The sequence below is a fragment of the Protopterus annectens genome, chromosome 6.part0 (assembly GCF_019279795.1).
Source record: "Protopterus annectens isolate FY-2018-M chromosome 6.part0, PAN1.0, whole genome shotgun sequence".
Lineage (NCBI taxonomy): Eukaryota > Metazoa > Chordata > Ceratodontiformes > Protopteridae > Protopterus > Protopterus annectens.
In genome coordinates, this window is record NC_056737.1 from 826,480,784 (window position 1) to 826,493,126 (window position 12,343).

The 12,343-nt window shown below is 38.9% G+C and overlaps 1 protein-coding gene across 1 annotated transcript in view; it reads right to left on the minus strand.

The window, feature by feature from the left end:
• The window catches only part of TDRD9 (tudor domain containing 9), a 2,841,455-nt gene that overhangs the window by 2,630,438 nt on the left and 198,674 nt on the right, over positions 1-12,343 (minus strand). The window contains exon 3 of the mRNA XM_044074496.1: positions 8,070-8,161. Within this exon, the coding sequence (XP_043930431.1) occupies positions 8,070-8,161 (92 nt within the window). The remainder of the gene's footprint in view (positions 1-8,069; positions 8,162-12,343) is intronic.

Consider the following 12,343-nt stretch of genomic DNA (forward strand, 5'->3'; position numbering starts at 1 on the left):
CTCTTTGAATAGACGTATCCAAGAGACATACAAGGAAAACAACCCTATGGGAAGAAGTCAAACAAGACTTTTGTATGTTCTCCTGGAACCACTGTTTATGTAGGAGATCCCTTAAAAGGTGAGAGATTCCTGGCACTTTTAAAAAGATTCAACAAAAATAAGTAAGTTGTCTAAATGAGGGAAAAAAGTGAATACCTTGCAGTCAGCATTAAGCCATCATATGAGCTGGACACTTTGTTAATACCCTTGGAGCAGTGGATAGACCAAAACGTAATGCAGAAAACTGATAATGTGATCCAGAGAAAGCCTTAAAATTCCTGAAATCCTTTTAAACAGGAATGTGAGAATAGATATAAAGTCAACAAAAAATTCATACAAGGAATAAGGAGTAACAAGTTGTGAAGGGTTAACATTTTGAACTTGGACACACTGAGAAAGTTAAGATTCAAAACTTGTCTACAAGAATCTCATTTCCTTGGCACTAGAAACATTTTTAAATAAAACCCTTCTCCTAAATGAGGAGGAAGGATTACTCCTATCAACCCCTGAAACAGCAGATACTGCATAACAGGAAGGAAAAAAGGAGTCTGATCTGATGGATGGTTTAGGGGCATCCCTCGAAAAGGAGGGGGAGACTCCCACTACCATATTTAACCATAATTAAGCATCCCTTGTCCTGTGGAGTCTGAAAGCAATCCATCCATTGCCAAAGAGAGAAATGGAGGTTCAGACTTTCTAGGAGGATTAAGGGACTGCCAAAGTGGGAGAATAGACGTCTTGTATACAGTCATTCAGAATTAAATGGCCTTTGCTTTGGGGGGTTCCTGCCTTGTTTTTGGATCCCCTGCCATCACTTTTTAAATATTTGCTTGCCAATAGCTTGGTAGGTCTGTTTATTTTGCTTTTTAAAATAAGGCTGTAGGAGTAGCATTAAATCTTTTGGCAAACTTGGAGACAGTAAGCTGAAATCTCAGATCCCTTGATCAGCTTACCTCAGCTATCACACCTTTTAAGGACCTCTACAGCAGGTGGTCCCAAAACTAATTAACTCAAGGAGAACTCGGTTTCATTTCTGACATCTTCTGGAAGGTTTTGAGAATACAAACAAGCAAACCTTCTCATGGCAGCTTCAGTGGCAGCAGCCTGGAAATGGCATAAGAAGAATCAAAAGCATATTTCAAACATTGAGTAGTCACTTGTGAGACAGAGGCAATCGAATTACACACAGCAGACTTTTCTTCAGAAGAGGAAATAGGTGTCATGTTGTTGTTGTGTCTTTCGGCTTTTCCCGGTTAGGGGTTGCCACAGCAGAACTCCGGTCCGCTAATGATTCGCAGTAGATTTTTACGTGCTGGCTTGCTGGGCCTAACGCACAACCTTCACCAAAGGAACGCCGATGTCGCCACACAAAAGACGCTCTGATAATTGAACAGGCAACGTCTTAACTGTGAGGCGGCAATGCTACCGCAGCACCACCAATAGGTTTCATAATATTCCTAATATTCTCAAAGGAGGCAAGCATAAACTAACATATAAGCTTGTTAGTTGAGAATTCTAACAAGTTTTGCAGAAGCATGCACGTTTTCTGCCCAAATCTATCAAAAGTTTTCCCATCCATATCCGAAGGAGAGGGATTGGTATTAACCAGACATTTACCAGCGGTACACTACAGTAATGACTGCTGGGTCTGATCTGAGATGAGTGTAGATAATCTTAAAAGCTTGAGAAACCTTCCTCGAGGCAGCACGCTTGTCAGACAAATCACAGGCTAGGACAAAAACAACCACCAATGCCTGAAAGAAGAGAAGGACTTGGGATAGGGTCTGGAAATTCCAACTATAGTAAAATAATACTTGCTTAGGGACTGTGGAACATTATGTTCCTGCTGAAACAATGGATTCATTCTGGAAATCGTCTAATCCCACTGCATGGCAGTTGACAAGACTACACCAGAGGGAGCCGGGAAAAAACATGGTCTGTGGAAACCGTAATGGCCACTTCAGTCTCACCCATCTGCGGTTGATGCATTTTAGCAACCTACTGTCAAAGAATATTTCGTAATTTTATTTATTTAGTTAGTTATTTAGTTATTTTTGTGGCTGGAAGAAGGAAAAAACAAGGAACCAGTAGACCGTTCCATGGTTAAGCTGAAAAAGATGTCAGATTCCTGGGGAAGCTTGGCAGCAGTAGTCCCATAAAACAGGTAGTAATAAAATTAACTTTCCCCCATAAAAACACAGCATAAAGCACTTATAAAAACACTTATTCCAGTTCCTAAACGTAAAATAATAAAAACTACCTTTGTTGTGGTTAAAAGCTAGTTTTTTAACAACTTTTTACAGTTACAGTAAAAAGGACACTCCCCTTTAAAAGTAATTTAAAAGTCAAGTGACAGTCAAAAACGCTTTTTCCTAGCTTTAAAATTAATACTTAATTGTTTCTAACAGAAATTGTACTTTTGTAAAGTACAAGATCCCCCCCACCAAAGGGAACTTATCTGCACAGCAATGGAACAGTGTTAGCGGACATCAACATCAAAAGCATGTAAGAGGAGTGGTCTTCGGTGGCAGAAAGGTTCAGAAGGGCTTGGCTCACAAGTCTTTTTACTCAGTTCAGCTCAAGCTACCAGTTTGGACATATGGAAGGTGCCTTGAAAGCTTTGGAAGTTGGTGGACTGTTATATCCTTAGGAGAATATAACCTAAACAACTAAGGGTACTGCATCAGTGATCTATATGATAAACATCCACAGTTACCTTGGTCAGAAGGAAGTTGCCACAATTTTTTTTTGGGAAACCTTTCTGGATATTTTTTTTAAAAAACCCTGGCAATCAGTGAAAAGGGTGGAAAAACATACAGGAACATTCCTTGTCCAATGAAATAGAAAATCATCTGCTTTCCAGGCCTGTTTGCAAGGAGTCCTGGAGCAGAATTTTTCTAGTCTGTTCTGAAGGGAGGCACACAGCTCTATTTAAGATGTCCCCGACAGGTACTACATCACCCCCCCCGATCCTTCTAAGTGTTTAATGTATATGTACACCAGCAGAAATTCTGAGGACCAGAAATTGATGGCTTCCATCTTAACCAGAGGTCCAGATATTAAGTGACACACTGATTTGCCTACTCTGGCACCTCCTGTGGAAAAGTTGTAGATAATTCAGACCTGCACTTGGAACTTTGTAAGTTTCTGGCTAGGGAAGCTGTTATTTGATGTTCTCTTTTTGCCTCTTATGACTCAAGAGAAAAAAAAGCAGCAGGTGATCAACTAGTTCGAGAGAAGGGCAGAAATGAACCACCACCACAAGATCTCACAAACTTCACCAGGTCCTTCCCTCGGCACTGCAGAGAGACATGATAGCTGATGGTAACTCTACAGATAAGTTTAAATTTATAATAGCACAACTGAAAACTAAATGGGCACGTTGTAAAAGTTTATGGGGAATACAGAGTGCAGACATGGAGAAATGGAGGATGCCCTTTCTTCTCAATCAATCTGATTAACAGAATTAAATAGCTCATTGATGATGATGAATACCACACCAAGGATGGCTCACATAGGAACCAGACTAAATCTGGCTATCTGACAACCAACTTATCCTGAAACCCAAAGAAAACAAAACTCCTTTTTCTACCAAAATCTGCATCTCATCTCAAAACCTCTTTCCATATATCTTCTCTTGACACCACCATTATTCATGTAAACTCCTCTACTAAACGTCTTAGAATTACAATTAACAGACTAAAATCTGACCATTACATCTTGCAGTCCATCAAAAAGAACAATCAAAAATTAGGGTTACTTTATAGACATAAAAAAATTCTTATCTAACACCGGTAAGATCACAACTGCCCAAACCTATCTCCTCCCCTGCCTTCTTTACGCTTCCCCTGTATTCACACACATCCAAACAAATCTTTTAACCAGACTTGGCAGCAGATAGCCAGATTTGCCTGCAATCTCCCCTACAAGTCTCATCACTTCCTTGCCTTAAAAAACTACAATGAATTCAGTTCCCACAACTACTCCAACTTTCTCAAATACAAATAGCACATTCTCTCCACTACAAACCTACAAATTCTCTCCTCTACAAACTGTCCCTCCCCGTCTACCCTCCTATCCCTTTACACCCCTGCAAGATCTCTCCATAGCACTGATCAAGCACTACTTAACACCTATAAACCTAACAAAACCACAGGCAGATTATTTTACAAATGCTCTATATCGCAAACCTGGAACAAACTCACAACGACCCTACGACTTTCTCAATCTTCTCCCCTCTTCAAAAAAGAGCTGAAAACCTACCTTGCCAGCTCCCCTTCATGCACCTGCCACCACCCCACCTAAACTCTGGCTACCTATTTTAAAAGTATTATCCCTCTTTACTTTCTATATACTTCATAATCTTATGAAGCCTTAATAACCTCTTTGTTCACTCTTATAACTTCAACCTTCTCCCACCTCTCCTTTTCCCTGATCACCACTTCTCATCCCCTCCTTATCAATTCTTCCCACTCTTTTCTAACTTTACCACCCCCTCCCCCTTTTTCCACGTCATATACTCCTGCTAACACCTTTTTCTATTTCTTTGGTACTTCCTTTCCTATATCTTACATCTCCTTTCTTTACCCACCACTTGCAATGCCTCCATCTCTTAGAATTATCTTCCTCCAATACATCCCTCTAGTAACCTTCTTATTATCTGATATAGTACTCACATTTTTGTTTTCATACAGACATCTTTTTTGACTTGCAATCAAACTGTCATTGTTAGTACAGCTGCATTTTAATTCACTTCCTTCTCCATCATACATTTATGTCAAATATTTCTAGGAGCCAGTCTCCTTCACTATTTCCATCAGTCAGTTTTTTTTTCTTATCAACATGCATTTTTTACTCATGTTTAACTTTCTATCATCTAATATGTATTTTTATGTATAGTATGTTTTTATATTGTACTTTTATCATGTATGTTTATCTTGTACTTTTTACATTGTATTTTTGGAGCTTTTCTCCTCGCATCTCCACTGAAAACAGGCCCTTGGCCCAGAGGACTGACCTGGTCAACAAAAGACAAAAACAAACAAATAAATAAAACCTAACAGATCCATTTCAGTGGTATACTCAAAGGGCTTAAAGAAAATGACTGTTCAGTATACACTGTCAGGAAATTAGCAGACAGGTTAGGTATTCAGAAATAAAAACTGGTGAACACAGCCCATTGATTTTTTCCTTCCACAGTCCCTCAGAGCAAGTATATCCTGTACAGTTTTAATTAAGAGTTCTTTATATGCATTAAAGGAGGAGATGCCCTCTTTGCTGTGGGCTCCAAAGAAAGCATCGATGATGCATTAATGTATGACTTTTTGTGATATGATTTTGCACCTGAAACCAGAAAACACAGGCAAAGTTTTTACAGTGTCATTAATATACGTAAGGAGAGGGAATGGAGATTTAAAATGCTTTACCCAGCTCAGCTTTTGTTCTGGTGGATCAGTAACGCTTGCAACAGCAGAAGAAGCAGAGCACAAATTATGCATCACACTAAGTGTGAGAAATAATGAGCCAGCACGGAAATACCAGACCCCTTCTACATACAGTTAATTGGCTGACTGTCACCACTTTACTTTGCCTCTAAAACCTTTCCCTATTTTCAGAGAAAGGATGACAGAAAAAGAGAGGCAGTGGCAATGACTAAAAAACGAACGTGTGACTTAAAGAGTACTAGAAGTTAGAGATGTTGGACTGTTAAGAGTCTTAAAAATCGATCAAGCTTCACCTATACACTTAAGAAGATAATAGAGGACATCATTCAAATCTAGCCCACATTAATGTGTTTGCAAGGAATTTTCCCCAATCATATACTATGAACAGCTTTTTACCTTATTTGAGAGATTCCAACAGACACTATGTACAACAAAAAGTTTTGCAAATCTACTTCCAATGTAAATTCACATGTATGTGAACCTACCAAAAGGGATGGAACAGTTCTAGAAATACTGGACTTAATACGTATGCAACGACAGAATGCAAGACTTCCTGGTTGAGTTTTTTTTTTTTTTTTTTTTTTATTCATGTTGGGTAGTGGTGTACTCCCTACTGTGTGCACCACATGACAGACACTAAACAAAAGCACTTTTTACTATTCTGTGTCATGGGATGAGAGAAGATGGATACAAACTGATTTAAAATCCCAGGAGTAGAAGCTTCTGCACAACTGTTATAATTTTTTTTCCAGTTGTCAAAAGAGTCGGCAAAGATAAGGCATTCATTTAAAGAAAAAAAATTGTGCCTTCAAATCTGCCAAAACAAATGGAGCTAACCACTTTGCAAATACCCTTGGTGCAGTAGAGAGCCCAAAGGATAGAACAGAGAACAGATAACGTAAGCCAGACAAAAAAAACTTAGAAACGCCTGAACAGCTTAGCAATAGGAATATGGTGATAGGCAACCCTTAGACACAACTAACATGAAAGCTAGACTTGGGATAACAGCACAAGAGTTTGAAGTGATAACATCTTGAATTTGGGAATCGTGGCACCAAGGTTTAGAACCTGAAGATCCAGGACTCTTCCGACTTGGGAAACAGAAAAATCCTTGAATGATAACATTGACCTAAAAATGTTAAAGGCACTGGTTTTATTACTACCTGAGATGGCATGCTGTGCAATATGAGAAGAAACAGAAGGGCTGGGAGGGTGGCCTAATGGTTAAGGTGTTTGTCTTACAGACACAAGGTGCAGGGTTTGAGTCTCACAAGGAATAATTGGCTAGGCTTAAAATGGCTCGCTCGGGCAGTTAGCTTAATATGAATCTATGAACCTATGGTTCTCTGGGCATGAGGGAATCTCTTGGAAAGGAGGGAGGGATTCTCAATGCCGATAGTACCATTCTTGGATTATTCTCAGAACGCAACAGTCTGAGATTATCTGAAGCCAAACGGGAAGTTGGTGTCTGACAAAAAAGTACAGGAATCTCTAATTAAAAACCACTCACTTTAGTGACAAAAAAGCTCTGAAGTTTTTAGCCCTCCACTTGCATTTTATGTGGAGCACACCATGCACTACTGGTGATGCTCATGGAGTGAGGTAAATCTTTGTTTTGCTGTTCAGTGTGTGCATGTGTGTTGGGGGTGGTGGTAAACCTATACAACTTAGGCTACTGCAGTAGTGATATACTCATGAACATCTACCAAGAAACAACTCAAATAGCTAAAGGCTACTGCAGCAGTGAGAGAATGACAAAAACCTTTAGTTAATGGAAGACTTGTCGACTAAAGACATTCAGAAGTTGAAATTAAGTAAGCCAGACAGGGTAGTACTTAGAAAAAAAGGATGAAGAATGCAGCTTAGTGGATGGGGGAGCATAAGAGGAGGTCAGGAGGTGGCTGTGTTGTATGCATTGATCAAGTAAGTTTATATAATGCCATGTTCTGCTCTGAACTCTTGGTAATACAAAGATGTTACGAGAAGGACAGGAATTAGTACAGCCTCATGCTTTAGACTGCTTTTTACAACTGCCTAGAAGAATCGTGTACAACAGGGCAAGCAGATTTGTAAGACAGTTTTAAAAGTACAAACTTGCTAATAGAAAGTTCAACAAGATTGTGAAATGAAGCAGAGTGTCAACAGGGATGCCAAGGCACTTCTGTGTTTCAGTGGGGTAGCAACAGACATAATTCAGAGTTACAAAGCTGTAAAAGGAAGTGGAAGAAAGTGTTTGAGAGTAATTGAAAATCAGCTTTTCTTGTTCTGAACAAAGTACATTAAGGTGGTTAAAAACAAAATTAAAAGGGTTAAAATACACCTCATGGGAACTGAAATGTTATACAAAAAATGTCACTTGTTTTGGGGCTGCTAGGAACCTGCAAGAAAATATAGTTAAAGGTTATAGAGGACAAATCTTCCTCTATGGGTTTACTTTAATGGGCTTAACATTCTGCTTTTGAACAGCAGGAAACAGTCCACTAAATTAAGACTTTCAAAAACAGAAAAAAAAGAATGAAACAAAAATAATGAAAATGAAGTGAGGCATAACAAAAAAAGAAAAAAATAACTAAAACCAAAACATACCTCTTCTCTGCATTTCTTTATGGGTAGATCAGGATAATCATATTGTCTCCGTACAGTGCAATCCAATTTTGTTTGGCTACGTCTCACAACTCCTAAAAGGGGGGGGGGGTTTTACAAAAAAAAATTCATCCAACTCATGTATTTTTGGCTAAAAGATTTGCTAATCATAAACTTCTATTTTCATACTATACCTGCTAAATAATATACTGCAAGCCTGCAACACAGTAAGGTTAACAATATGCAGAAAACACTTGGTATGTAAAAGTAAAGCAGAATAACTTCAGACAACATGTAACACATTCAGAGAGTTTTGGGAAGCAAAAGCCCAACAAATACCTTAAAAGCCTCTGTGTATAGCTAACTGATGTCCACAGCATGCCTCATGCCATTTGCAAGTACAAAAACAGCACAATTTTCTTAAGCAGTTATTCTGTAGTGTACCTGTTTAGGTATGCAGTACACATCTGTGTTAATGTTAAGTAGGCTGTTTGGCTTAAAAATATTACACACAAGACAAACATAATGCATATACTATCATCCATAGCTACACATACCTGTAGTCTGTTAAATGCTCCAAGAATGCATTTCATCCTCCATTCCAATATTAACCAACCCCTTCGCCTACATGAAACAAAATATTTCTCCGATTCCATTTTAATCACTTAAAAATATAATAAAAATTTGTTTCAGGAAGAAATGGAAAGGAAGGTCTCCTGAGCTGACTCTTCGTACACATGCGCCTTATCATATTTCAAATGACACAACATGGAACTTGCGAGGCAACTGATCACACAGATCATACAATGCACAGCCATATATATCTTTAAGCAGACAATCTTAAAAGTTCTTGCCGTCCTTTTCAAGCACTTAAATGCTCATGCCTGAAGTCAAGCAAGGCAGTACAGGATATCCCTGGTGTAAATTTATGTCTACCCGTCCACTCATCAAGATTAGTTGTAAAAGTTAGCCAAAGCAGTACTCTGACCTGTAATGACAATTTATTCCATAAGCTAGGAATACACTGACTTAGGAACATATCCCTCCATTAAGTCATATTTATTTGTTGATGTAGAGTTAGATCCTTAGTGCAGGTGTTTGTAGAAATAAGAGGTGAAACACGACTGGGTCTTTCATGGCTTGAAAAGAAAAAGTTTACCTCTCATCAAAATGTAGGCTGCAGAGTACAAGGTAAACTGTACAAATCTACTCAATCTGGGTGGCTGAGGGATTCAAGTGCTTTAACTTTCTTTGGTAGAAAGCTTTGAGACATTTCCAGTTGAGTAATATGCTTGGATTTGTAAATAGCAAAGGGACACTGTATTCAGTGATGAGTCTGATAAGGTACAGTGGTAGGAGGACTTCTTTTGATATTCACTTGGAAATTAACTGGAGCAGATAGGATTTCCTGACTATGGTAGAAACATGATGATGACAGGTACATTTATAAGGAACCTAGGTAAGGAGGAGTACCATTTATAGCATGAGATGAGAATATGTTTTTCTGCCAAACACTACTATGCTGCACTTTTTTTCATTTAGTTTGAGATAATGTTTGATAGACCATGTATGTGCTTAATCCAGCCTTTGCTAGAGCTGTTCTTCATCAGTGGAGGAATGGGCAACTGTGCCACATTTGGAGTCTTTAGCAAACTTCTTTACTGGACAGCTAATTTACAAACCAGCAGCCAATAAAATAAGTTTAATACTGATATACAGTAATACTGACCGAGTATGTTCTATTGAAAAAGAACAGAATTCATGTAGGAGCTTCTTTATCCCATAGGTTTCATTAAGTCTTGGCACCGATGTTAACATCTACAAAGTTCCACTTCATTAAAATATGATCAAAGGTAGCTTTCAATGATTATATAATGAATGGTCGACATGCCACTTTATCAACAAGCAAAACATGTACCACAACATGATCACTTATATCAAACACACACACACTACAGCAACAATCAATACATCAAAAAAGGGAACAAATTTCATTATCCGATGCACTACACAAAACCTGACCACATTCAGCTCAAATTTGAACAGCAGTAGTGGTACTGGAAAGGGCTTTAAGTTCAGATGCCATGTCGGGGTTAGGGGCAGGGTTAGAATGAACATGAATTACTAAGGTTGGCAGGGGAGCTTCAGAATGATGCCTCAGCTGATAACCCATTGCCAACCCCATTTCCTCTGAACACTGGGCATACATGTGCCATGCCCTGATTATATACAATTATGACTCAGTATGTCCTGATTAAGAGTGGACTCCCGTTTCACCTCCCCTTCAACAGAATGCAAGAGGAAAAATACTGATCAGCTTCAAGAACTTTATTTGTACCCCTGTCCAGGCAATTCAACTTTCCCTACACCACACATCCATCATGAGACCCTTTAATAAGTTCATTGATACAGACAGGGATCTGAAACAGACTAGATGGGATAATCCACTATTCCAAATCCTAGTGATAAGAGTCCAACATCTTAAGTAGATCAGCAAAAGCATGAAGACTTTACAACCAGTAGATTATCATCCACTTAAGTACTTTTATTTGAAGAGGAGCCAATATGAAAATTACATTTATGATTACCATTAAAGCCATGACTTTCAGAGCTCTCTCCATGGACAGAAATGGCCAGCAGTGTAGCTATTCTGGACAAAATCCTCTGCAAAGAGGCTACTGACTTATCTCTGTTTTATGGCAAACCTCAGAACTTGCAACGACAGAAGAGACAAAGCATAGGTCTGTAACCAGAAAACTTTCAACAGCCACTAGCAGCTGGCAGTCCAAGAAGAGGACCATGAGAAAACCTTCCTGCAAAGCCTCTTCTACCAAAGTGAACATTATTGAAAAGCAACAGACAAAAGTAAGCAACTTGTAATAAAAAATGATAATGACCTAAAGCAAATTAAACAACCTCCTAAGCAGTACCAGGAGGAAAAAAAGGATGTGCCAGTAGGCATTCCCGATCAGGTCCAGGTACACTATACAGCCCCCTACCCTCCAACAGCAAACATATAACTTAATCAATGCCCAAGCTGGGGTACTTGATGTACTTGATGCACCTGCTCAAATCATAATTCTAGAAAAGGATGGAAACCCAGTCCCACACATTTTCACTGTAAAGGAAAAAAAAAAACAGGAACAGACCAGCCCCTCTCCTTTCTAATGAAGGAACAACCTCTACAGCTCCCTCTAATAAATGGGATGTGGGACACCACAAGCTCCACAGAAATATCCTTAATGTTTAAAGAAAGTTTATGAAGTTGAAGAACCAGCATCTCCTGATGCAGAGAACTGAGACCACATCCACGACCCGCATGCCCTTGGTAATGACCCAAGAGTAACTGAGTCATGGATGCTCAATACATCACAGTTAAGCAGCTATGATACAGGAATGGTAGAATTAACATGAAGCCATCAAGATCATACAACTCAAAATAATTTTTCCATGCTGCAAAAACATCATCCCCAAACTCTCGAAATGTCCATCCATCCCATGTAGAAATCTGTAGTTTCTTGCCCAAGCAAAATACACAAATAAAAAAAAAAAACAAATTAAAAAAAAAACTTAAGAAACGAGAAAGCCAAGTAAGATGTTTTCTACAGTCAAAGCTTATTCTTACAGATCCAAGATTACGGCAATTATCTCTACCTTCTGCATCTTATTCTGAACAGCTCTGGTTGTGCATCTGCTAAAGTACAAGTATCAGGCTATATCCTTCTAGATGGGTGTCAAGTGGAAAAGTACAGTTTCACAAGAACATACCATCACAGTAGATGCCCTATTGATCACTGCTGCAAGTATTTCTGCTACATGGGTCATCACCACTGTCATCCGGCAGGGGTACCAAAACTTTACCTTCCCAAAATCGTTCTTTTGTGTGACCTCAGCTAGCAAGCATAGGGGTAATATAAGTGGATGTAAGAGCTAAATTCTGGAGATCATCTCCAAGCCAGCAGTCTGAAGACCCTTGAGACTCAAAAAAACTGGCCAGGAAATACAGGCACAAAATGAGATACTAAGAAGCCGTCCAAGTCCTAGGATATTTCTCAGAGGATAGGAACTGAGGGAGAAAGAAGAAGAAAGGAGATGATAAAAAATAACATGGGAAGAAATACTGCAACAGTGATCAGTAGGACATCTACTATTATTTTAAGTTCTTAAACAACTGCAGTATGTCCTCACTGAAATCACTGCTGTAGTAATTCCTAGCATATGGGCAATTCCCAGAGCTAAAAGGAAAGTAGGAGTAGCTAATTAGAAGGTAGCAGAAC